Consider the following 27,114-nt stretch of genomic DNA (forward strand, 5'->3'; position numbering starts at 1 on the left):
AAAAAATCTAATAAATTTAAATCCGTATTGAATTATGTTAACATGGCGGCTTTCGAAGACAAATATCCGGAGATAGTGAGGACTTCTAACAGAAAAGTATCCTTATGGAATAACAATATCAATAACATTCCAAATTAAAAGTCAGACGTTAAACTAAAATTTAATTAGGCCAAAAATCAAGTAAGTGGCGATCATTGCAAAGCTATGACTCAATATTTTAAGAAACTGAGAAGGACAAAAAGAGAATCGTGGAGAAGATAAAGAAAAGCATTACGAGGAGATATAAAAGATTGCATAAAGGTTAAAGCTCCATAAACGTCTCTCTGAGGACCCTCATGTAACTATTTCTTTACTCCAAAAGGTGGAGTACAACTTTACACTCGGTAATAAAGAAGAGATCTAAAAACTTTCGAAACAACTCTGAACAACTTTATTATTTATCCATAGTAGTTCATATCGAGACTCCAAACCGAGAGGACGATTAAATGGTTCCGTTATCACCCTGCGACCAGTTCTCAAATTAAACAGATAAATGTTAATTTTGTTCTGAAGCTATTTTCTTGTGGCATGTTAAAGTAATTACTATTTAAATGGGAATAAGCCACAATTAAAGGTTAGAGTAAGTTTATTGACGTTTCAATTTCCACTTCGGAAATCGTTCTCAAAATACAAACATTAGTAAATAAAAAAAATTTGTTTTTTTGTTACTTGGTGAAAAATTCTTCTAATCATTTAATTTTATCTGACTCATTTATATTGACAATTCAGACATACATTATACATTTTAAAGTAGACGACTTTAAAATGATATTGCCAATATTGTTGAGTTGCGTTCCTGGGACGACTTTACTTGTAAGATAGTTCATTCGATTACATGAAATCAACTTAACTTGGGAATATCCGTCAGAAAAAATCATAGCATGTAATTCGTCTTTAAAAAGACTAACACATGCTATTGTTGCCGAGAGGGGGCATTTGGGCCTGTAGGACCCATCGCCGGCTCTTCGGGCTTCTTCCTATCCCCGGAATTGGATCGGGTATTCACCATCTTTGGTTTGTCGCTGGTAGAAAGGTTAAATACTACCGCTGTTATAAATAACAGTTCCAGTGACAAATATCTGTTATAGGTAACGGTTCCAAGGAACAGTTACAAAGTAACAGAGCGAAAATGGAAAACAGATAGGTAAAAATGATCTAAGTATTCCTTGGCTTACGGAAGGAATAACTTAGTAAACAATTAAATTAAATGGTATAAAAATATAATGCAAAGAAAAAAATGTTTCTAAGTGTTTCTTGACTTACGGAAGAAACAACTTAGGACAGAAATATAGATAAATGAAATATGTAAATGTGAGAGTAAAATATGGAAATATTTCTAAGTGTTTCTTAACTTACGGAAGAAACGACTTAGAGTGGAAAAATAAAATACTCAAAATATAAAACGAGAAATGCAAAAATGAAACAGATTATAGAAATATGTCTAAGTGTTTCTTGACTTACGGAAGAAACAACTTAGAATAGAAAATAAACAAGAGAATCAAATATAGTAAAATAAATGCACAAATATTTATAAGTGTTTCTTGACTTACGGAAGAAACGACTTATAAAAGAAAATAAGAAAAATCAAATATAGAAAAGATGTGAAAATATTGCTAAGTGTTTCTTGACTTACGGAAGAAACAACTTAGCATAAAATAGAAAATGAAAGAAACAAATGTATTAAGTATTTTCTTAACTTAAGAAAAATATCTTAGATAAAATATCGGAAATAATAATGCAACAATGATTATGAAAATATTTCTAAGAGTTCTTTGACTTACCGGAAAAGAACGGCTTAGACAAACAATTAAAATAACAAGTCAAATATTCAGAGAAATATTTCTAAGAGTTCTTTGACTTACCGGAAAGAACTACTTAGACAAAGTACAAATCAAAATATAAAATATAAAAAGCAAGATAAATATTTCTAAGTGTTCTTAACTTACGGAAGAACAACTTAGACACAAAATACAAGAAAAATAAACAATCAAAATAACCAATTAAAATATCAAACAATCAGTATATGAACAAATATAGATCAAAGTAATATTCTAACCTGAAAAGGTCTGAATATACAATAATGCTAAAATAAAAATGGTATATAAGAAATCAGAAATAAAACAATAACTTAGTAGGTACAATAATAGCACCGACTAGGTCTACAGTAGAAGAGGCAAGCTCGACTGACTGATGAGAGAAAATCTACCTGCTTTTATGTAAAACAAATCCTTTGTTTTACGTAGCGAAAGTGGAATTTCCCTGCATCGAATCAATTAGAAATTTGGATTTGGCCAACCTTGGAATTCCCAAGTATTTTAACCGATATCCAAATTCCTTGATGCGTCGAGGACATCCCCCCTCCTCTGAAAGACCTAACGGTGCTAAGAAAATTTATTAAAACAATAGAAAAATACAATTTAAGAATAAAAAAAAAAATACAATAATAAAATTTTTACCCTAAAAGAATATAATGTAAAAGACTTAAGATAAAAAAAACTAAGATATTGTACTTAAGATATTTGAACTTAATTGTATATGGTCCAGTAGGCCCAGGTGGTCCAGGTGTGCCGGGTGGCTCGTCTGCTTCCGTCAGGGCTACTTTATTCACCCTGAGGAGGTCCTACGACGTCGTGAAGATATAAGGCTACTCAATTCACCTTGATATCTCCACGTGTCGTAATGGGACCTTATCCTTGTTCATCTTTGGCGGTCGGCTGCGCTGTGGTTCCTTCATCCCGTCCGTCCGGAGGGGTCAGGGTCCTATGGTCAGCATCGTCCACCATCGTGAACTCTTGGAGGAGATTCTCTTCAATCTCGCTCCTGGGTACGTCTTCGGAGGTTTGCTGCTCGCGTCTTCGAAGTCGTTTCTTTCTCTTGTGTGTCCGGTGACTTCTCCGGATTTCCTCTCGGAGTGGTATGTCGACCGGACCATCGAGGATGGGGTCGGTGTCCTCCTCCTCGTCGCCGTGCTCCATTGTCTCTATCAATAGAAGGCATTCGGCGTCTGGCATGTCATCTGCTGTCAGGCTAGGTTCTTCCTCCTCGTCGACGTCCTCCATCGTCTCTAGTAATTGAACGCCGTAGGCTTCTTCTTCTTCTTCGGGTGTGCCTGTACTGATGTCCGCTGTTTCGGTTTCTTCAGTGGTCGGCTGACGTGGACGGTTGTCTAATATTTCATTGTCCTCTTGGGTTGACTGCTCTGCTTGTTGGGATGGGGTTTGATGGAATTCCAGCTGTTGTGGTTTGGCTTGCCTTTCTGCTGGGGTCGCCCAGTAGATGGTGGTTCGGCAGGCAGTACCAGCGTGTAGACATTTTCGGGGTATGTCTACATTGGCCTCTTCCTGCTCCAACCAAGGCATCCCTAACACAACGTCGTGGTTCAAATCCTCCATAAGCATGCAGTTTACAGTCGTGTCCAGAGTGTCAATGTTCATATTGACTGCAGCAGTCCCTAGGGTGCGGGATGTGCTGCCCGTGCATGCCAGCTGAACCAGTCCTGGTCCTCGTTGCAGGTCCCGTCTCTGGATCAACCTCTGGTGAACGAAGTTCCCGGAGGCACCGGTGTCGACCAAAATCTTCACTTGCTGCCCGTTGATCCTTCCATAGAGTTGGGGGAGGCCTGCTGTCGAGGGTTGTACCTGAATAGGATTCAGTTGGGGCACCATCTTCACAACAGGGTTCAGTTGGCGCCCCGATTGGCGTTTCCCTGGTTCTGTGGGGTTGGAGGTGGTGGTTGGTCCATTGATGGCATCCTGTACTGTCCGCTGGGGTTCCTCCATTGGTCTATCGCCTCAGGGTGTCGTGGAGCGTTATCCTGACGTAGGGGACGGTACGGCTGTTGTTGCTGCTGCTGCTGCTGGGGTTTGCCGGTCCGGCGGATGTCACATTCCATGCCCTGGGCGATTGTCAGAAGGTCTTCCTCGGTTCTGGGGATGTTCGCTCTCAGGCAGATCGCGATGTCGGGTCTCAGTAAGTTCGCTATCGTTATACACCTCTGGTCCTCGGGGGTATGTGGCATGAGACGTCTGAATAAGGCAGATTTCTGGTTAATGAACTCCTCCGTGGATTCGTCTCTACGTTGATGTTCTCCATGAAGCTTCGACGTCAGGGTTGAAATTGCGGCAGGGTCATTGTATCTCCTTAGTAGACGGTCTCGAAATGTGGTGTATGGCAGGTCCGTGTATGAGAATTTCTGAGCCCATTTCTTCGCATCGCCGTGGAGGGAATTGTCTATGAGGTAGTCGATCCATTGGTCCTCGTCTACCTTATGTTTGATTAAGAAATTCTCAGCTTTGGTTAGGAAGTTGAGAGGGTTTTCAGTGTCCCGGCCTGAGAATTGAGGGGGCTTCACATATGTAATCCTGGGCTTCAGTGGCTCAGGTTGAGGCATCTGGGGTGTAGTGCCTTGAGTAGTGGATAGGGCCGTCATCGCTTGCATTAGGGCAGAGATGAAGTCAGCTGTGGAAGGCTGGCTTGAAGATGGTCCTGGGGTCGTGGATTCGGATTTTGTGGGTTGGGCGCCATGTTGCCGAGAGGGGGCATTTGGGCCTGTAGGACCCATCGCCGGCTCTTCGGGCTTCTTCCTATCCCCGGAATTGGATCGGGTATTCACCATCTTTGGTTTGTCGCTGGTAGAAAGGTTAAATACTACCGCTGTTATAAATAACAGTTCCAGTGACAAATATCTGTTATAGGTAACGGTTCCAAGGAACAGTTACAAAGTAACAGAGCGAAAATGGAAAACAGATAGGTAAAAATGATCTAAGTATTCCTTGGCTTACGGAAGGAATAACTTAGTAAACAATTAAATTAAATGGTATAAAAATATAATGCAAAGAAAAAAATGTTTCTAAGTGTTTCTTGACTTACGGAAGAAACAACTTAGGACAGAAATATAGATAAATGAAATATGTAAATGTGAGAGTAAAATATGGAAATATTTCTAAGTGTTTCTTAACTTACGGAAGAAACGACTTAGAGTGGAAAAATAAAATACTCAAAATATAAAACGAGAAATGCAAAAATGAAACAGATTATAGAAATATGTCTAAGTGTTTCTTGACTTACGGAAGAAACAACTTAGAATAGAAAATAAACAAGAGAATCAAATATAGTAAAATAAATGCACAAATATTTATAAGTGTTTCTTGACTTACGGAAGAAACGACTTATAAAAGAAAATAAGAAAAATCAAATATAGAAAAGATGTGAAAATATTGCTAAGTGTTTCTTGACTTACGGAAGAAACAACTTAGCATAAAATAGAAAATGAAAGAAACAAATGTATTAAGTATTTTCTTAACTTAAGAAAAATATCTTAGATAAAATATCGGAAATAATAATGCAACAATGATTATGAAAATATTTCTAAGAGTTCTTTGACTTACCGGAAAAGAACGGCTTAGACAAACAATTAAAATAACAAGTCAAATATTCAGAGAAATATTTCTAAGAGTTCTTTGACTTACCGGAAAGAACTACTTAGACAAAGTACAAATCAAAATATAAAATATAAAAAGCAAGATAAATATTTCTAAGTGTTCTTAACTTACGGAAGAACAACTTAGACACAAAATACAAGAAAAATAAACAATCAAAATAACCAATTAAAATATCAAACAATCAGTATATGAACAAATATAGATCAAAGTAATATTCTAACCTGAAAAGGTCTGAATATACAATAATGCTAAAATAAAAATGGTATATAAGAAATCAGAAATAAAACAATAACTTAGTAGGTACAATAATAGCACCGACTAGGTCTACAGTAGAAGAGGCAAGCTCGACTGACTGATGAGAGAAAATCTACCTGCTTTTATGTAAAACAAATCCTTTGTTTTACGTAGCGAAAGTGGAATTTCCCTGCATCGAATCAATTAGAAATTTGGATTTGGCCAACCTTGGAATTCCCAAGTATTTTAACCGATATCCAAATTCCTTGATGCGTCGAGGACACTATGACGGCAGTAAAAATCTGCTGTTAGTGATTCCATAGTAAATTTCGAAGAAAAAACCAGGAAAAAACCTCATAATACTATCCCGACATGGCAAGTATTTGGTCGTGCATTTAGTTTACCTTTAATAAACACCAAATTCTGATTTTATATGTTTGTTATTAAAAAAAAACATAAATAATCTATCCTCTATATGTTACCGACTTATTAATACTTGTATTTTCCTTTTATTAATTTCCTCTTTTAATATGGGTAACCAGATCCTACTACATTATGCCGAGGAATTTGCGACAGGGAAGAAGAAGACAAGGACTCTCAGGTCGTTAACCAGCGAATTCCTTGTCAAAAGAACGTAGATGATGAAATAAGACTGTCTAACACCAGAATAGGAACCTGGAATGTTCAGAGCATGTTTCAGTCTGGTAAAATGCACAATGTTAATCAAGAAATGAACAGGTTGAATATCGATGTACTGGGTATCAGTGAAGCCAGGTGGCCCAACTCAGGTTGTTTTTCAACAGACGAAGCCACAATATATTATTCCGGTAGCGAGAATAACCAACACAGACACGGCGTGGCAGTAATACTTAACAAAAAATCTAATAGAGCGGTGGAATACTATTTCCCTATCTCAGAAAGGGTAATGGTACCGAAGTTGGTGACATCTCATGCCAAAATGAATTTGATACAAGTTTATGCTCCTACGGCGAATGCCGACGAAGAAGAAGTGGAATTATTTTAACGAGATCACGAGGCCTCAGATCACAATCCACTTATCGCCAAGATTACACTCACTCTTAAAAATATTAAATTAAAAGACATCAAAGAATCCCTACAATAGACACAAGAGAACTTAAAGAACCTAAAGTAAAAAAATGCCTTCAACATGAACTGCATGTAAACTGCAGCAAATTAAACACAAATACCCATGATATTGACGAGTACTGGGATCGACAAAAACATTGTCTACTGGAATCCTGTAAAGAAATACTAAAGATTTCCGCAAGGAGAAAAGAATAATAGATGAATGACGATATACTTAATATGATGGAACAACGGAGACAATTTAAAAACAAAGACAAGAATAAATACAAAGAGATAAACCACGAGATTAGGAAGATGATAAAGCTGGCAAAAGAAAAATACTTTGAAGAGAAATGCAAAGAGATCGAAGACCTTCAAAATAAATATGATCTGTTTAACCTACACAAGAAAGTTAAAGAACTGGCAGGACTAAGAAAACAAAATCCAACTCGTGCAATTCTGGATAGACACGGGAATACTATAACACATACGGACGAGAAAGTACAAAGATGGGCAGAATATATCGACGAATTATTCGATGATCAAAGAGGAGATCTGGGGCACATAGAACTTACGTCAGAAGAAATAGGTCCATATATTACAAAAGAAGAAATATTACACCCATTAAAAACAATGAAGAGCGGGAGAAGCCCTGGACCTGACATGCTTCCTATAGAAATCCTGACAATTCTAGATGAGAAGCACATTGACGTTTTAGTGACACTCTTGAACCAAATTTATAGTTCAGGCGTAATACCCATAGAGTGGTTAATGTCGATTTTTATTTGTCTTCCCAAAAAGAAAAACGCAAGAGAATGCAGCGATTACCGCACCATTAGCTTGATGTCTCATGTGCTAAAGTTATTACTAAAAGTCATCCATAACCGAATATATCATAAACTGGACATAGACGTTAATGATACATAATTTGGTTTTCGCAAAGAACTAGGAACGCGTGAAGCTCTTTTTTCACTTAATATACTGATACAAAGATGCCTGGACGTCAATCAAGATATATACATATGTTTTATTGACTATAATAAAGCATTCGATAAAGTATGACATAAACAATTAATGAATGTCCTGAAATCAAAGAAGATTGACTACAACGACCTCAGGATCATATCAAATTTATACTATAAACAGCGAGCAAAAGTACGTGTTAACGAACAGCTGTCAGAAGAAATTGAAATAAGATGTGGAGTGAGACAGGGATGCGTATTGTCGCCAATTCTTTTTAATGCCTAGTTTGAAGAGATCCTGAAAAACGCTCTTGAGGGTGAAACAGCTGGAATAAAGGTAAATGAAGTTCCCATTAACAACATTAGATATGCGGACGACACTTTGATTTTAGCCGAAAATATTGAAGATCTTCAGAGACTGGTAACCAGAATAGCGGAGTATGGAAAAGAGTATGGTCTAACAATGAATGTCAAAAAGACAAAATTTATGAGAATATCGAAAACTCAAAGAAATAACGAGAATCTTCTAATAAACGGAACCAATGTCGAACAAGTGGACAAATATGCATATCTGGGAACAATGATTAACTCCACAAATGATTAAATTCAGGAGATCAAAATCAGAATAGAAAAGGCTAGAGCAAATTTCAACAAAATGAGAAGAGTGCTGTGTACAAGGGATTTAAAATTGGAACTAAGAGTTAGGTTGGCGAGGTGCTATGTTTTTTCGACTTTATTTTATGGAATGGAATCTTGGACCTTGAATGCGACATCAATGAAAAAACTGGAATCATTCGAGCTGTGGTTGTATAGAAGAATTCTGCAAATATCGTGGACAGAACACGTCACAAACAAAGAGGTTCTGAGAAGGATGAATAAAGAAATAGAAATTTTAACAAGAAAATTGGAATATCTCGGACATATTACACATGGAGAGAAATAGACCTTGCTCCAACTGATTATGCAGGGAAAGATCCAAGGAAAGAGAAGCATAGGGAGGCGTAGAATGTCATGGCTGCGCAACCTGAGAGAGTGGTACGGATGTACACCAAATGAACTATTCAGAGCAGCCGTCTCAAAAGTCCGAATAGCTATGATGATAGCCGACCTCCGCCGCGGAGATGGCACTTGAAGAAGAAGAAGAATGCTTTGACATTTTAATTTTATGGTTCTCCCATTGACTGTGTGTTTAACTGAACTATTGTGATTATACCCCATTTATACACTCTGCTTTCAATTTTGATTGTTAATTCTAAGTATTTCAATTTCATATTCATTATTGCCTTCGGTTTCTTTTATTGTTCTATGTTCTTTGGTTATTAGCTTATACGTTTTTTTCGTCTCTTTTTAAATTGGTTTTTACTTTTCTGTACTAAACTTTTCATTCTTTTTTATTTTCCCGCATGATGAGGCAATGGGAGCCAAATAATTTTTTAAATTTTTTTTGTAATAAATTCTATTATAATTCGTTTTGCTTAAAAAATGTCACATATAACAAACATATGCATGTAAACCTTCTTATATCAATATTTAAATTTGTTTAAACGTTAATATTGTGGTTTTAAAAAATATTTCTTTAGGTGGCTCCTATTTCCCCTATTTTTTTTAGTTTAGGGCTAGGCTACTACAGAATTATTTTTTTGGCAGCCGCGTAACTCCTTATTGAGTAACGCGTTAAATACATACATCTACCTTTGTAATAATACAATCTATATCATATATCTGACCAAACAACACCAACTTAGAGATAATATCATATTGTTTGCGATTAACCAATCCATCCGTATGGAAAAAACCTACTAACCAAATTTTTATCTATCTGTTACGTGAATATAAATATTCAGCCTAGTTGGCGCGCCGGTTCTGCCAATGCCGATGCCGATGCTGCCCAGTGCGCCTCAATTTAATAATCCTTAAAAACTTAAAAAACTTCATTTGTTTTGAATATGTAATAAACGCGCATTGGCGGTAAACATGGATCTATTGGTGCGACGTTGTCAAGTTTGAGAATAAGAACTTTGGTTTTCCTGAGAGGATTCAATTTGGAATACCTAATATTATATAAAAAATCTTTGACGGATAAAACTATTTATTGTGTCTGTTTTTATAATAATTCATAACAAGGATATCTAAAAAAAAAATGTAAAATTTGCGGTAAAATTTAGTAGAAAGTAATGAAAATATGGAAACAGTATATAGAACATATCTGTTATTAAAACATTTTGAAGGAAAAGGAGATTCTACAAGAAGTTACTGCATAACGAGGGAAATCAATAGTACTATGCAAACATAAAAGAATAAAACATCGATGTTCTGACAAACCCTTGTAGCATCGTATAAGACGGGCATATGCACGAAAACTGACTTATTTGAACTTTGGTAACAACTCCCTATAACGACAAAGAAAATGTGATAATATTACAGACATGGAACGCATAGAACTGAACGTGTTTTCGAATCTGACGAATCTGATATATATATATATATATATATATATATATATATATATATATATATATATATATATATATATATATATATATATTGAGGAAAGCGCAAAAATTACTATTCTGGATTTTCAATCGACAGAGTCCTTGGTCGTTTTTCAATTTTTTTAAACGAACCCATCGCCGTTCGTACAAGAATTAATCAACTGTTACTGATAGTTGTTTTATTGTTTCGGCTTTAGAATGGAAAGTTACAATTTAGGTCGGTTTTGAAATGAATAAATCAAGTTCTACTAGTCAAATGTCGCAAAAGAGCAGACATTCCTTCAAGAATGCTTCAAAATATGTTAAAAAAAAAAATATGGATACTGGTCTTATCACGTCTGTTATATCACTTTATTTTAATCATATGTATTTCAACAGGCTGGCTGTTCTGTCCAAAATTGTGCTTTTATTTCGACTTTTATTAATGTTTTCAACTTTTCATCAGTCGATAATATCGACGAACGGAACGATTCAGTGACAACTTATGTCAGACAAAGGGACATGTATGAACCATTATTAAGTTAAATTTTCTGCTTCTTCTAATGGCACTACAACCCTTTGTGAGTTTTGGTCTGCTTAACAACGTTCTTAAATTTTACCCTGTCCGATACTTTCGTTCGCCACTGCCTGATGTTCATGGTTTTAAGATCTTCTACATCGTCTATTCACCTTTTACGGAGCCTCTCTCTTGTCCTATTGGCTTGGGGTTTCCATCTTTGGATTACAGGATACAGTTTTATTAGTATTCATCTTTAAAGAATTATTGAAGTGCTAGAAGAATTAGTAAAACAAGGTAAGTATGGCGTTTAAAGTGAATTATACTAAAACAAAGGCGATTACAAATGCGAGAAATATTAGAATAGGACAACATAGAATAGAATAGGTCAATCAGTATATACAGAGTGTTCCAAGAGCAGTGTGTACGAAGGAAATGACAAAGATTGGGAACTAAAAATTGGGAACCGTTAATTGGACCTATAATACTCCCATTTTTTGTCTTTACTCGCTTATTTGTACATTGTAGTTTTAAAAAAGAATTTTGAAATACAGTCAGTTTATATAGTAATAAAAATATCATTACTACTCAGCTTTAATGAATACGTAGATGATATGTTAATAATTTATGCTGAATGTAGGAGAAATGCTTAAAATATTCTAACCTTATACGCGAAACACCGTCTTATGTGACTTTCGCTATGGCTGAGAAGAAGATGAATGGTTCATTTCCAAACGGTTAACATAGAAATCATGAAAAATCAAAACAGACAGCACAAAACGTAGTGAATGTCCATAAAGTCCATTGCTGCAGAAATTGGCATGTCTTCAACCAAAGTTCATAGGATTTTAAAAAACCACCATTACCAACCATTTAAATTGTGTTTAGTTCATGAATTGCAAGCCACATATTTATATCCAAGACAAACCATCATCCCCATAATGTAAGTTATGATCCACGAGATTCCTGACCTAACTAGATGGAGCATTTATGTTTAATGTGGATTATTTAATGTAAATATAAATATATTATGTTGAATATTATTGGTTATTGTTAAAATAAACAATAAATTGCAAAATTTAGAATAATTATTCACATTTAAGTACCCTCATTTTTGTACACCTTTGAATTTAAAATAAAAAACCCTTTCATTTGAGCTAACTTTTGTCTCCCTTATCTGCTTATTTCTTTTATTGTGATGACGTCACAACGCCGGTGATGACGTCATAGATCTAAAGCATATCTTAAGTGTTAGTCTTAGAGATAAAATGTCATTTCCTAATTTTTATTTAAAAATACTCATTACTTTTTCAGTTACAGACTGAACACTTTCGCTGCAACTCATTTATTACTTACTCAGTATTGGTGCCACTTATATTCAGTTACTTTAGTATGGACTCTAAACTTTCATGGAAGGAACATCTCGACGCCGAGGTGAAGAAGGGGGCGGAAGCTTTCTGGGCGTGGAGAAGAGTTTTCGGCGCCAAATGGAGTCTGCAGCCGAAAATTTTATATTGGATGCATCAATCCATGATAAAGCCTATGCTGACATATGTCACCATTGTGTTGTGGCCTCGGGCTAGACTGGCTTCAGCTAAGGTCCAGCTGACTCACCTCCAGAGGTTGGCATCTCACGAGGACCACTCCCACATAATGAAATTTGCATGGACAGTATTGGGTAAGTAGAACTGAAAATAAACAAATCCAACGAAAAATGGAAAGTTATGTGAAAATGAAAAAGACAGAAAAGATTTGATTTCACGTTCAAAGCGTCTATGTATCTATTGATACGTATTTCGACTTAAAAAGTCTCATCAGAATAGTTATTCATAGCCGTTCTTAACGTGAAAAATAATCTTCTCTGTCTTATTAGAAGTAACAATAACATGACTTCGTTATGGACGCAATAGCGACATCTGATAGAAAAATCGGTAAGATAGTTTCGAAACAAATTCAGATTTCTGCTTTAATCTGGAGCCTTCTAAAAATTGCAAGACATGGCCAGACAATGATAAAGATATTAAAAAGAGACATGGGGAATCTAAAATTTGCATTCCACGACATGTCTATTCATCTAGGCAGAAATCCTAACGAATTTGTTTCTCGTACTCATACAGAGTAGATCCGAATAAAATGAAAAAGACAGAAAAGATTTGATTTCACGTTCAAAGCGTCTATGTATCTATTGATACGTATTTCGACTTAAAAAGTATCATCAGAATAGTTATTCATAGCCGTTCTTAACGTGAAAAATAATCTTCTCTGTCTTATTAGAAGTAACAATAACATGACTTCGTTATGGACGCAATAGCGACATCTGATAGAAAAATCGGTAAGATAGTTTCGAAACAAATTCAGATTTATGCTTTAATCTGGAGCCTTCTAAAAATTGCAAGACATGGCCAGACGATGATAAAGATATTAAAAAGTTATGTGTTCGGAACAGGAAAACAAACACTCTTGGATCTACCATAAGACAAGACTTAAAAATGTAGGAATACATCTAAATACCTACTTAAAACAAAATGGACAAGACACTTACTCAGAAACGAGGATGAAATTGAAAAGACCTTGGTGATGTATATATATAACTCAGAATGAAGTTTTTGACATGCTGGTGAATATTGATATACAAATATATTATTATTACACACACATACACACACACATATTATATATATATATATATATATATATATATATATATATATATATATATATATATATATATATAAAATAATATATATATATATATATATATATATATATATATATATATATATATATATATATATATATATATATAAAATAAAGTTTTATTTTGGGGTTGCAGTCATTAATAGGGCAGGAAAGTGAAACTCTTTGTTCTTTATCTAGCTTTCGCAAAATTTATTTGCTTCTTCAGGATATGCTAAAATATGGTATCAGTAAATACAATGAAATTAAAATTAAATAGCATTGTATAAAACTAGTATAAAAACTTACAACATGAGGTTAATCCATTAAATTTTCAAATTTACAAAACATTAAAACTTAACTTATTAAAATTATCTACTTATGTAAGTACAATATTTTAATTTTATTTAATTTTGTACAAATTCATTATGACATTGATTATGTTAGTATAGAGTGTCAGAAAGACACTCGTTTCTGTTTATTATATTTTTTGTTGTTGATAACTAGCTCTTGATTGTTATTATGGTTACGTACAAAGTGGCGCTAAATATGAATATTTAAATTTTTTGAAATTATAGTATTTATAGTCTATACTATAGTATTATGCGGCACAAACATGGACAATCACAAAAAAGAATATGAATATACTTAGAGTCACTCAACACGCGATGGAAAGAGCAATGCTAGGTATATCACTTAAGGACAAGAAAACAAACACATGGATAAGACAGAAAACCAAAGTCACCGATGTGGTGCAAAAATCATTAAAGTTGAAATGGGAATACGCTGGACATGTAGCTAGGAGCGATCTAAACAAATGGCACAGATCAATTTTAACCTGGAGACCATACCAACACAAAAGACCCAGAGGCAGACCTCCTATGAGATGGACAGATGATCTGAAAAGGACTGCCGGGAAAAATTGGCTACAAGTTGCGTACAATAAAAAACAATGGAAAGGAAGACTTGAAGAGGCTTATGTTCAGATGTGGACGTGAATGGCTAGACGAAGAAGAAGAAGAAGAAGTATTTATAGTCAGAAAATCTAATATTAGATAAAGAACAAAGAGTTTCACTTTCCTGCCCTATTAATGACTGCAACCCCAAAATAAAACTTTATTTTACATAACGTGTCAGTCAATAATACCTAACTACTTTATATATATATATATATATATATATATATATATATATATATATACAAAAATATATTTGTTGATATTTTAAATAGGTATGACATTTGTCTAAATCCTAGAAGAAACAGTAAATCAGATTAAATATTTGATTATTGCAGTTGAGCAATAATGTACTAAAGATCTTGGACTACGACGCAATTCGGCAAACAGCGGCAACTACGCAGTAGTTGTGACTTGAAGCTAACCCTTCCATCTCGCGATTGCCTCTTATTATGTCATGGTCGACCAATAGCGTTCGCGATGCATGACATCAGGGTCTAAAAATAACTCTGGCATAATGAAAACCGCACATGGGACTGTAAAATGTTTCAAATAAGTTTGAGTTCAGCATAGACGCGCGGACGGTCAGACGGCGGATCAGATTCATATGAAATGTTTATCAACTACGTCCACGAATGCTCGGATAGTTTGAATTTGTGTTTGCATGATAAAGAATATAGCGTTTCCGAGTGTCATAGACTATTAGTTCGTGAATCTTGCACATTTTTGACGAGTGTTTCTGATCTGTGTTGCAGCAGGTGGTTTTATTTGAGGTAAATGTTTATATTTACCCCTTTTCTGCCTATGCTGTTTTGACAGGACGTAATATTAATATATCTAATTTGATGCAGAGAAAACCCTTGGTTTTCGAGACTTTTTACTTATTGTACCCTACAGATTTTAATTTTAAATATCTGGATGAATATTTTTAATACGTTAGAAATGTGCACATTTTTAATCCATGATAAGAATCGTGAAATTGGCTAGTTTGTACACATTTTACTAGACGGTGTTTCTTTCAATTATCAGTTTTTACACAAAAGCATTTAAAGTAAAAGATTTTATTAAGAAAGAATCTTACTTTTTGGTAACACCTAATATTTATTCTATCAACTTTCGAATTAACTTATTTCTGTTAATTACATTAGTTTATACCAGTCTACTACCAAGTTGTGTTGTGGATTATTATAATACAATATACTCGTAAGTACTAAAATAAAATATATATTTATAGTCCACATAAATCAATTTCAAAAACGCGTTTAAGGGTAGTATTCAGTAAGTAAATGGTGCATGTTGGTTTTGCTTTTAGTTTGATTCTAGGAATTGGTTTTAAAAATTACCTAAGGAGAATTGATGATTGAGAGATAATTTCAATCCAAATAACTTTAAAAACCAGTACTATTATAATACCTGGCTTATGGCAATCTACTTGCATCAATCATTTGAACCGGTTAGGAACCTACGAAATGTCAAAGCTTTAAGTCAAAGTCTAAAGTACAGAATTTATTAACTTCTATCGATTTTTCTATTAACTCCTTTTTGCCAACAATGAAGTCCAATATTTCCATCGGCGACCCAATTTAATGTCGTTTATTATTGTTCTTATTATACAAACAATCTGTATTTTGTGTTATTATGTTTACGCAATATAATTGTTACTTCCCATCTTCAGAAATCATTTATCGTTATTAACTTTTTGCGTGTCCGTGTCTAACAATTTCTGTTCAACTATGTATTAAAGACACTCGTCCGTCCGCTTTTTTAGGTGTTTTTATAATTTTCGCTCCAGTGTTGTTAAATATACATAGGTATTTGTCCGTGTTCTATCAGTTTCTGTCCAGCTAGTTATTAAAAATATACTAATCCGCTATGCCTTTTTTCCCTTAAGTTGCTTACATTCTTACATCTTCATACATTTACCGTTAATATTAGCATTAACTTTCAAAAATGTCTACTGCTCCTTTTCTCATAAAGATATGAATTATTAAACGATGGAGCCTTACTTAGCTGTCTTTAAGACATTCCTTTTTATATTCGATTTGGAAATGCGTGTTAGTACAGTTTTTATGACAGTAAATTGTAAAGGTCTTTATGCCGGACTAATCAAAGCAGAAGAATGATAAATATGAACCGTCTTGACCGAAATAATTGTGGGGGAGGCCTTTTCGGATAACAAGAATTTCGGTTAAAAATAACATTTGTTTTTTATGATATTCTTGATCAAAGTATTGGTATTAAAAAATACTATGAGTTGATTTCGTAATGTTTTTTAATAAGTAAATCCAGAATAAAGTAATAAAATTAAGGAAAATAAACAAGTTTAACATGCTTTTTTAAAGAAATCTTCTATTTTCTTTTGCGTTTTCGTTTAACAACGATGTTTTTCTCTCTCTCCATCGTTCATTTGCAGAACGTTATGAGTTTGCCTCATTCGATTGTTCGACGAAACGAAAGCAATCTGAAAAGGACAAAACTTTATGCAATGACAACAAAAATTAAGAATCTAGTCGTGTCCCTAACTAATTAGGCCTACTGTATAAAATTCTTAGCTCTAAGTCGTTAAAAATCTCGTCGGCGGTCTCGTGCTGCCTGTTGCCTCTTGGGTCGTCATCTTCGTCGTCTGATATGCTCGGGTTATCTGGATAAAGAACCATATCAATGATGTCCTAGTCCATGAATCCACTTTCTAATTCATCGGCTGCTAACCACTCACGTATCTCTTCTTGGTTAATATTGTCACATTCCGGCAAATTTTTTATAAAAGGTTTAATTTCTTCTGTCGTTTCCTTACCATTTTCTTCTTCAGGATCGTCAATCAAAATCCCATCAAAAAGTTTTTCCAGCATTTCTCCAAAGTTGAAGATTTGATCTTGGCCCACGACTCAGCTCACCAATAAACATGTTTCATTGTTAAAGATTTGAGAATTTCGGGAATACTTTTGGATTAATTCGTCAGCTGTAATAACAGATATCTTAAGAATGCTCCTCCATAATGTCTCTTGAATGTCTCTAAGACTCCCTGGTCTAACGGCTGAATTAAGCTTGTGACATTCGGTGGCAAAAATTTGACAATTGTCACTATTTTGTATATTTTGAGGGTGAGTTGGCGCATTGTCAACAAGCAACAATTCGTTGACGGGAAGGTTTTTTGATTTAAAAAAGGATTTTACACTTGGGACGAATTCATTTTCGAAACATTCTGAAAATAAAGTGGTCGACATCCATGAACTTTTTTGGCTTCTATACCTTAAAATGCCCTTTCGGAAATATCTTTTAGAGCTGTTGGTTTTTGTGATTTCCCAACACACATATATATCAATTGGTGAGTGAAATTAACGGAATTGTTTACGTTTTGCGACAAACATTTACTTTTTATTGACGAAATTATTGAAACTGTCAGCCGTTTCGGTTAAACGATATTTCGGTTAAGGGAGGTTTTACTGTACAAGGATTTATACAAATAATATGAAAACCACTACAAACTTGGAATACAGTATTACAACATAAAATACAAATGAGCTGTGCCCTAAAAACTGTGTTATCAATAATTTTCAAACGAAGTATTTTGTCAGTATATTGAAAACTGTAACCAAAAACTATGGTTAGGTTACATGAATAACAAAAGAAAGAAAATAAAACTATTAGATATTACAAAAATTAGTAAACATGATAATATAACCAACAATATAGACGCATATGCGTCTACATTATTTGATATAACTGAACAGCCAGAAAGTGACGAGTATAAGTAATTATCGATAGGTAATTAGCATGTTTGAGATACTCAAGTATAGGTACTGAAAGTTTTAGTATTTATAAAAATATGTAAAATAGTTACTCTAATCTAATATTTGTACCTATATACTGCAGGTGTTACATAGACATGAAAAAAGGTACATACAACTTTGATAGTTTTATGTTCTAGATAAGTTTTATAAATCCATTTTCATCCAACAATTTCATCTCGGTCAGAAATGGCAATTTTGTTGTAGTCATGAAAAATCAATTTCTTATTTTAAATCATACTTATACATTAATAATATAATGCATATTCTGGGTGCTCTTTATCAAACTTTAACCATTTTATGTCCAACTATATATCCCCCCTCCTTATACCCTTGTCACAGCGTGGTAAAACTCTAAATATTATTAGCTTGTTGTTTCCATTGGCTACGATCCTGTGCCAGATAGACAGCTTCATGTAGGAATTTTCCTGCCAGAGTTTCATTTGGTCTGTCCATCTTTTTCTTGGTCTTCGGCCTTCTACCTTTTCTTCTGCTACCACTAGTTTGATAGTCTCCGTTCGTCTGGCTATGTGGCTAAACTAATATAGGTATGCTTTGAAGTCCGAATTCTTCTCTCATCCGGCTTAGCCGTTCGGTGATGGTAATCATTTTGACTTCATTCGCTACTAGTATAAGTGTGTCAAAAAGGTGGTTAAGTACTCGAATCGAAAGCCTTTGTGTAATCTCTGTGAAAGCCCTACGCAAAGAGCAGCATTGGTATATTGTGTTACCTTGTTCTTTGTATTATCTGTTTGGTGTTAATATATGTTCAAGCATTCCTTTTCCTCGTACGAATTCGCATTTTTCTTCGGCTATCTCTGGAAGTAGAAAGTTCTTTAGCCGTTCATTGATTATATGTAACAGGATTTTGCACATAATATCAAGAACTGGGTAAGAAATAGAAGAGTATAATGGAACGATCATATAAGCCGAATGACAACAAATAGAGTAGTAAAGACAGCAAGAGACTGTTCCCCAATAGGAAGACGATCAATAGGAAGACCACAATGGAACGACAACTTACTGGAGGCACATTGAATAACAGACAGTCATATCTACATAAAAAGACAAATATAATTTTGCGTGAATGAGGAATAAGGGTTATGGTTCTCTAATTGCTGCATTCAGTTAGTGATCCTTTTTTATGAATATGAATAAAGGTTAATTCGCACCCTTACCGTGTTGCACATATCCAGTATTACATCTATGTCAATCACACCCTTTATATTTATAGTCACCGCTGGTAAGCAATCTATCCCTGGGTTTTTTGTTTTTTAGTTGGCTGAGAGCTTTATCTGCTTCTGCTCGTAAAATAATTAGTTCTGCATGTTTGATTGAATGTTCGTTTTGTTCAGAGACTAATACATTTTTTGAAGTGTCTGTGAATAATTCTGAACAGAAAATTTTCCAGGTTTGTGCAATGCTCTCTATGTCGATTTTTACTTCTCCACGGTCTTTAATGGTTTGAAGTTGTGGCTTGCGAGCCAAATATTTAATTTTTTTTTATTTCGTGAGGTTCATTGTGGTATGCATGTTGCTCCAGTTCTTGACACACGTTATTTATATGGTTGATTTTATCCCTGATGCACATACAGTTTATTTTCCTGCTTATCTTCGCTAGTTCTTGAGTGTTGTTTCCTGTTTTTGTGGTATGTTGTAGCATAACTCTTCTTTTTTTCCACTACTTTTAAGGTTTTCAATGACATCCAATTTTTGTTCTTTTGGCATAGCTTTTACGTTTATTACAGAGGTTTTCCATCTTTTTCGCACGAGTGTGTATATAGTCGATTTGATTTTTGTGTTCTTTATTTGGACTAGTCCACGTTGATATCCTTCTTGGGTGGTAAGTGTATTAAATTTGTTATCACTAGATTATTTTCACTGGAAAACTGTAGGAGACGTTCTCCAATGTTGTTTCTAATGCCCAAGCCAAATTACGCGACATTATTTCTCAAATGTGGTTTATTTTCAGTTTTTTCCACCTTGGCGCTAGTCTCCAATAATATATTTGGCTCCTTTTATAGGATTTTCTTCAAGATGTTTTTTTCCTTGTTTTAGATTTCGTATTTTGTCCTTTCCGTGCTTTTGTGGACATATACACCTAAATGACATGGAAATTTTCTGATTTGGCTTCTAATGTTATTTTTCAGTCTGTGCGTATGTTTTGTCTTATTAGTTCTTTCTCTACTATGTATAGTTTTGCAGTTTGGAGTAGACCTCTGATGTTCCATGTTTCTATATCAATTAATTTTCTATTCTGAAGCTTCTGTCTTTCGCTTTTTCTTCCGTGAGTGTCTGTTATCAAACCGACAACAAAAATCATTCCGCTGTAGCCTTGATTCAGTAATGACATAGGTGCTGCCCTATGTCATGTCCTCTAGTATACCCCATTCGCACCTGTTTCAGATATCTGTAGGAGCATTCCCTATCAGCCATTGGGTCGCTGTACATATTTTTTTTGATAATTTACTTTTACCATACATTTTTAAAATATTAAAAACCCGTGAGATCATAGAAATACGTATATCACGTTTGTTATAATGTAAATTTTCTTGTGTTTTCTTGCTCTTTCGACTGTTAAATCAATATAATCTCTGTTAAGACATAAGTGACCCGATTGTCCAGCACGTAGGTATATCTTAACAAACAAATGCGCGTGACAAACGGTGGTAAAGAGTATTATTTTAGCAGACAAGATGCAATTTAAGAAGAACCTTTTACTCTGTTAGATTCGTGTCCTACAAACAGAGACCGCTACTATTACAGCATCAACAATGATAAAATTTTGCTCCATAAATTGTTTCTACGTTTAAAATAGCTATTAGCCAGGCTATTAGATTTCATACTGTTTTCTGTATTTTTAAAATTTAAATATTTGGACATCATTCACAATTGGTCTGGGTGAAGATAGATACAAGTGAAGATCGCAGAACGAAATATTGGCGTTTGGCAATGCTGCCATGTCCTTATAATTTATATATTATATGCTTTAAAAAATACAAAGAGAGAAAGCTTTTTAAAAGTACATTTTTATTTTATTTTATGGATTCTGAGATTTTATAATTTATATCAAACACGAACGAATAAATATTTGTTTCTTTCGATATTAATTGCAGTTAATTATTAAAAAAATTTTTGGCAATTGCTCTTAGATATATTACCGGATATATTTGGCAATAGAGTCAGAACCCTCAAACCACCAGTTGCCAGATTTCAACAGATGTCTTTTTAGCTTTATTATTTATACTGAAATTTTACTATTCTTTTTTTAAAAACTTTTATATAAAACTGTTTGCTTTTAAACTGTTTTTTGGTAATTCTAAACTACTTATTAATTTTTATATATCTTATTGCTTTTGATTGCATTTTACTTAATGTAAAGTTCAACACTGCCAAACACCAATATTCCGTTCTGTCAAACTCATTTGAGGCTATCTCTATCCAGATCAATTGTTAATGATGTCAAATTTTTTAAAATTGAATACAATAATTTTATTATTTATTTATATTATAAACAAATTATATAAGTTATAATATTTCAATAAATTATTATGTTTGCTCCCAAAACTACCTGCTAACGTATCAACAGACACGTCGAAGTCAGACTAAATATTAAATTGTTAATAAAATATAAATAAATAAGATCTTCAAAAATAAAATTGTGAGTTTGAAATGAATTTATCACCAACTAACGTTAAAAAATTATTACAATGCCAGTATAGCAACTAGTAGTGACGATTCGCTCTGCAGTTACAGTACAGAAAAATTAGTACCCCGCCAGCATAAAAGCTTCAAAAAGCATGCTTTGTAAAACAGGTCGTCCTCCTCTAATGAACTTTTACCAGCTACATTGCTTTTTATACAAATTGAATTTGGTATATTGATGTTTATATGCTGCAACCAAGCAAGAAAAGCAATTTCCCTTCTCAATAGTATCCTTAGGCAACGGAAATGGATTTCTGGAGACGTTCAGCTGGAAAATCTAGACTAGAAAGAGTAACGAACAACATAATAAGAGAAATTATGAAAGTAAAACATACAATAGTAGACGATATTGGTACCCAACAACTCAGATGGTATAGTCATGTACATAGAACATCTGAAGAACGTCTCCCAAAACAAGTCTTAATGTGGACCCCTCACGGTAGAAAAAAAAAAGAGGAAGACCCCGCCTTAGTTGGAGAGAAGGCATCACTAGAGAAATGAAGATAGAGACATAGAAGAAGACTTATCGATGAATTGAGAGGAGTGGCAACTGGGTATCAAAAGTATATATATATATATATATATATATATATATATATATATATATATATATATATTGATGTTTATTAAGTACTTCTGTAAAATGAGTGTATGGTCATAAATATTGCACACTGTACATATATATCTGGTTTCTTTTACAGTAGTACTTAATATTTCTTTTTTATATTTCTCACTACGGTGCACAGATAACAGACAATAGTAGAAACTTTAAAATCAGAAGACAGATTCTACGTTGAAAAATCTTTTCGCAATAATGGTTCTCAATTCGAAGGAAACTCCCTATAGGGTTTTTAAGTATCTGCGGATGTCCTTTAAATGCCTGTATCGAATTTAGTTAGGTGCAGGTCACCTAATTAGAAGGAAATTACCTGCGTGGTTTTAACTAGTTGTAGATTTTTTGTTGATAATTGTATGCAGGTCCCCGCCATTGGTCTTTATCAGTGAACACTCCAGTCTATTTATCCTTTTGCTTGAAAGTCAGAGCCATAATTACACTAAATCTAAAAAGCTCGACTCGTTCTACTAATCATTTATCATTGATTTCATTATCTCCCAACCTAGTGTTGAGTCCACTGCTGAGCATAAACCTCCATTAAACTGCTCCACTGGGCTCTGTCTTGAGTTGCTCTAATCCAGTGTCCCTTTACTCTTTTTATATCGTCTAACTAGTTGACGGTTTCCCTCTGCTTCGATTGTCTGCAATTAATCATTCTCTATAACCACCCGTCGTCTTTGAATCGCGCAACATGTAGTGCCCACTTCGTTCTTAAAGAGAACATCGTTCAAAAAAGGTATACAAAATATTCATAAGCACGCATAATCATTTTTGATACATAATAAATTTTAAATTTTTATTGACAACTTCCTTGGGTCCCAGCGAGTATCCTCTCTATAGTTTCATGCTTCCCTATCAATATTTATCAATTACTAAGAGCTTTCTAGGGTAAAACGTTGACGATAAATATAGAAACACCCTGTATAAAAGTTGTATATAACTAATTCGACTTTTGGTTTCTTAACAAAAAATTGACTCTTCGAATTACTTCATATTTTATTTATAAATCTAACACAATTTTGATATTATTGTTGTTCTTTTTAATTGTGAAATCCTTAAATGATTCATTAAATTCGAGATAACCGTTTAATATGAACATTTGTCTTAACCGCAAAATGTAAATAGTTTTGCTAGAATGCTACGAAATTGTATGGGAACTGGATGCGCTTCCCGGTTAAATTATTCTCTATTTTATAACGCACATCCACATCCAGTCAAAAGCAGCTGAATGAATAATGTGGAATTACACATTTGTTTATTTAAATTTTAGTATAAAACAGAGTTTTGGTTTCATGTCTAGAAAAAATGAGATTTACAAGCACATTTAATTAAAATTAATCGAGGAGTAAAACAAGGAGGAATAATCTCACTCAATAGAACATATTTAAACTGTTTCAGGTCCGCTGATAATATACTATATACTTTTTTATTTATAGTGATACTAACTACAACAAAGAGTAAGGTGCAATGATATCAGATCTAGGAAGACCAATAAAAATGAACTTTCAAGAAGCATAAGCGATGTCGGAAATTAACACACGAGGGATCTCGTATATTAGCTGTAACTTTCGTTTCATTGCTATTTGGATGGGACTTTCCATACTATTTATCACATATTTCCTGGTGATTAATGTGTCCTTATACTATTCAACCTATATTTAGTAATATTTCTCTACATATTGTCTGAGTTATAGGAAAAGTGTATACAGGGCGTTTCAAAAAGGTATGTCATAAATTAAATCACGCATTCCGGGGACAAAAATAAATTGATTGAATGCAACTTACCTTAGTACAAAAGTGTACACAAAAAAAGTTACAGCTCTTTGAAGTTACAAAATAAAAATTATTTTTTGTATTATCTCCTAAACTAGTTAGCATTTTGTAATAAAAATGGACACGTTACTTTCTTGTTCTGAAAGCATTTTTTATAAAAAGAAACAACAACATCTAAGCGCACAGAAAAATTTTAAGGGGGGTGTGCAGAACTAAATCCCCCCAAACTTTTGAGTACGTTCAAATCAAATGAATTTTGTGATATCGTTAGTTTAACACATTATTTTAAAAAATTTTTTGCCTCGTATCACTTTTTTCAAAAAACAGTTTTTATTGAGTTACGGCCCTTTTCATTTACCTTTAAAAAACTACGTGAAACTAAATAAATGGCTTAAATGAATTAACAAGTACAAAAAATGTCTATGACCTCTATAAATATGATATTACAATAAATGTTCAAAATGACCCCCATTTTTTTCAATACACATTCGTTATCGTTTTAATAAGGAAAACCGAATGCGCTGAAAATCATATTTTTCTGGCGAAATTGATTTGCAGCTTCAATTATTCTAACCCTCAATTGTTGTTCGTCTTCTATTGCTACAGAATACACTTTCTCCTTCATAAACCCCCAAAAGCAAAAGTCCATGGTGTTAAGACCTGAACTTTTGGGTGGCCAAGAAATAGGTGCGTCACGACCCCTTCCAATCCACCGACCAGGATACTGCCTGTAAAGGTATTCCCGGACTTCATTACTGTAATGCGATGGAGCGCCATCTTGTAGAAACCACATATTTTGCCTTATTGCAATATTCACTTCTTCCAAATACTTTTGTAAATCGTTTGCCAAGAACTGCAAATAATTATCACCATTTAAATTGTTGGGAAGAAATACTGGGTCTATTAGATTGTTATCCACAATTCCTGCCCAAACAAACTTTGACAGTCCTTTGGTGATGAGTCGTTATTTTGGCGTGAGGATTTTCGTCGACCCAAATCTGCTCGTTATGATGATTTGTTATTATATTTCTACTGAAGGTAGCCTCGTCGGTAAACAAAATATTTCTAATAAAATTAACATTTCGAGTGTTTTCCATTAACAACCAATCGCAAAATCCAATCCTTTTAGGATAATCTTCAACCAATAACTCTTGAACCGTTGTTAAGTGAGAGGGTTTAAGCAGCTGATCCTTCAAACGCCTCCAAACCCTTACGTGAGGAACATTTAGTTGAGCAGCTATTACCCTTGTACTTTTTCCAGGGACTTGTTCAATGATTTCTAAAATATCTTCATCAGTTGCATTCATTATTGGACGACCACTATTGCCAGCAACTTGCGGTTGGAATGTACCCGTTTCCCGTAGACGACGATCAATGGTCAGAAATAATCGTCTACCGGTGTATTTCGATTGGGGTATTTTACTGCATAACGCCTTGCAGCTGCTGCACTATTTCCTTGACATTCACCTACGATATTCCCGATAGTTTATTGAAATCATAATTTAATCTGATCCAACTTACTCAAAGTTAAATGCATATCTGCCATTTCCTGAAATGTGTAGGCCATTGTAATATCAAAATTTTTAATATTAATCTTATTCACACAATAAATGATAGCTTCAAGTTATTGATGGAACTGTTTGTAATTATTGTATCCGTAGAAACTAATTGTAATTTTATGACCAACTAGGAAAAAACTAGTTTTTCGAAAAAGTGATATGAGGCAAAAAACTTTTAAAAGTAATGTGTTAAACTAATAATGCCACAAAATTCATTTGATTTGAACGTACTCAAAAGTTTGGGGGATTTAGGGCTGCACACCCCCTTAAAATTTTTCTTTTATATAAAAAAAAAATTTTTCTTTTGTATAAAAAATGCTTTCAGAACAAGAAAGTAACGTGTCCTTTTTTATTAGAAAATGTCAAGTAGTTTAGGAGATAATGCAAAAAAACAATTTTTATTTTGTAACTTCAAAGGGCTGTAACTTTTTTTGTGTACACTTTTGCACTAAGGTAAGTTGGATTCAATCAATTTATTTTTGTCCCCGGAATGCGTGATTTAATTTATGACATACCTTTTTGAAACACCCTGTATAATATAACTAAAACATTCATATGCCATATGTACATCGTAGACTCCGAATCTGATTAGAATCTAAGACTTTAATAAATACAGATTAGACTGTTCAAAATCAAGAAAAACTAGAAGAAAAGTTTATGGCTTATTCATAAAATATATAGAAAAGACTAGAACGCCTTCCAAAGAAAATGGAACAAATATATTCTTATACGTTACGTTGACTGAAAAAGGTGAACACAATAACTTCAAAGATGAGTCAATTACAAATATGGCAAAAAAAACACCTAGACACCAAAGACGAAAGATACAAAGAATGGTTTGACCAAGAATAAAAACAAACAAAAAGTGCAGTTAGGCAGAAATATTTATAAAGGAACCCAGACTTCGTAAAAAAGTTTAAACGAGAAAGGAAAAGAAACAACAAAAGTATGCCGAAGGAAAAATAAAAATATTGAACAAAAAAATATAACAGACAACAAAATATAACACTAGAGGATAAATCAGTAAAAAAAACGACAAACTGTAAAGTTCATTACAATAACAACAGTATCTAAGAATGAAAACAGAAAGAGGCAATTGTCACTGAGAATTTGGAAGTCCTAAAAGGATGGAAAGAAAATTTTCATGAATTCTTAAACTCGAGAGGATTGATTCATGTTTGTTAAAGGATAACAAGACGACAGGTATAGACGGAATAACTGCATAACTAATTTAAACTAATAACGCTTTACCGTGTAGTTGCCGATCATCTGGTCCATTTGATCATCCCCA

At 33.9% G+C, this 27,114-nt stretch overlaps 2 protein-coding genes and 1 long non-coding RNA gene across 3 annotated transcripts in view; 1 reads left to right on the top strand and 2 right to left on the bottom strand.

The window, feature by feature from the left end:
- Positions 1-2,726: 2,726 nt before the first annotated feature.
- LOC140438909 (activity-regulated cytoskeleton-associated protein-like) lies at positions 2,727-4,468 on the bottom strand. The gene is made up of 2 exons (XM_072528544.1): positions 3,798-4,468; positions 2,727-2,859 (listed from the first exon to the last, which is right to left on the bottom strand). Exons 1-2 carry the CDS (start codon positions 4,466-4,468, stop codon positions 2,727-2,729), a joined length of 804 nt encoding a protein of 267 aa, XP_072384645.1.
- A 7,887-nt stretch (positions 4,469-12,355) lies between these two features.
- Positions 12,356-27,114, bottom strand: part of LOC140439875 (uncharacterized) — a 67,479-nt gene continuing 52,720 nt past the window's right edge. Inside the window, exon 3 of the long non-coding RNA XR_011950740.1 lies at positions 12,356-12,438. This is a non-coding gene — a long non-coding RNA (uncharacterized lncRNA). The remainder of the gene's footprint in view (positions 12,439-27,114) is intronic.
- LOC140439874 (activating transcription factor 3-like) overlaps positions 14,930-27,114 on the top strand; it is a 229,648-nt gene continuing 217,463 nt past the window's right edge. Inside the window, exon 1 of the mRNA XM_072530041.1 lies at positions 14,930-15,155. The gene's annotated coding sequence lies outside the window, so the exon portion shown is untranslated. The remainder of the gene's footprint in view (positions 15,156-27,114) is intronic.

The sequence above is a fragment of the Diabrotica undecimpunctata genome, chromosome 4 (assembly GCF_040954645.1).
Source record: "Diabrotica undecimpunctata isolate CICGRU chromosome 4, icDiaUnde3, whole genome shotgun sequence".
NCBI classification, from domain to species: domain Eukaryota; kingdom Metazoa; phylum Arthropoda; class Insecta; order Coleoptera; family Chrysomelidae; genus Diabrotica; species Diabrotica undecimpunctata.

Excerpts from the sequence above, each read along its gene's own strand:
- LOC140438909 (XM_072528544.1), bottom strand. The coding sequence starts at position 4,468 with ATGACGGCCCTATCCACTACTCAAGGCACTACACCCCAGATGCCTCAA. Across the intron at positions 2,860-3,797 it reads TGGAGGAACCCCAGCGGACA|GAGCGAGATTGAAGAGAATC; the intron begins GTACAGGATGCC and ends AGACGTACCCAG.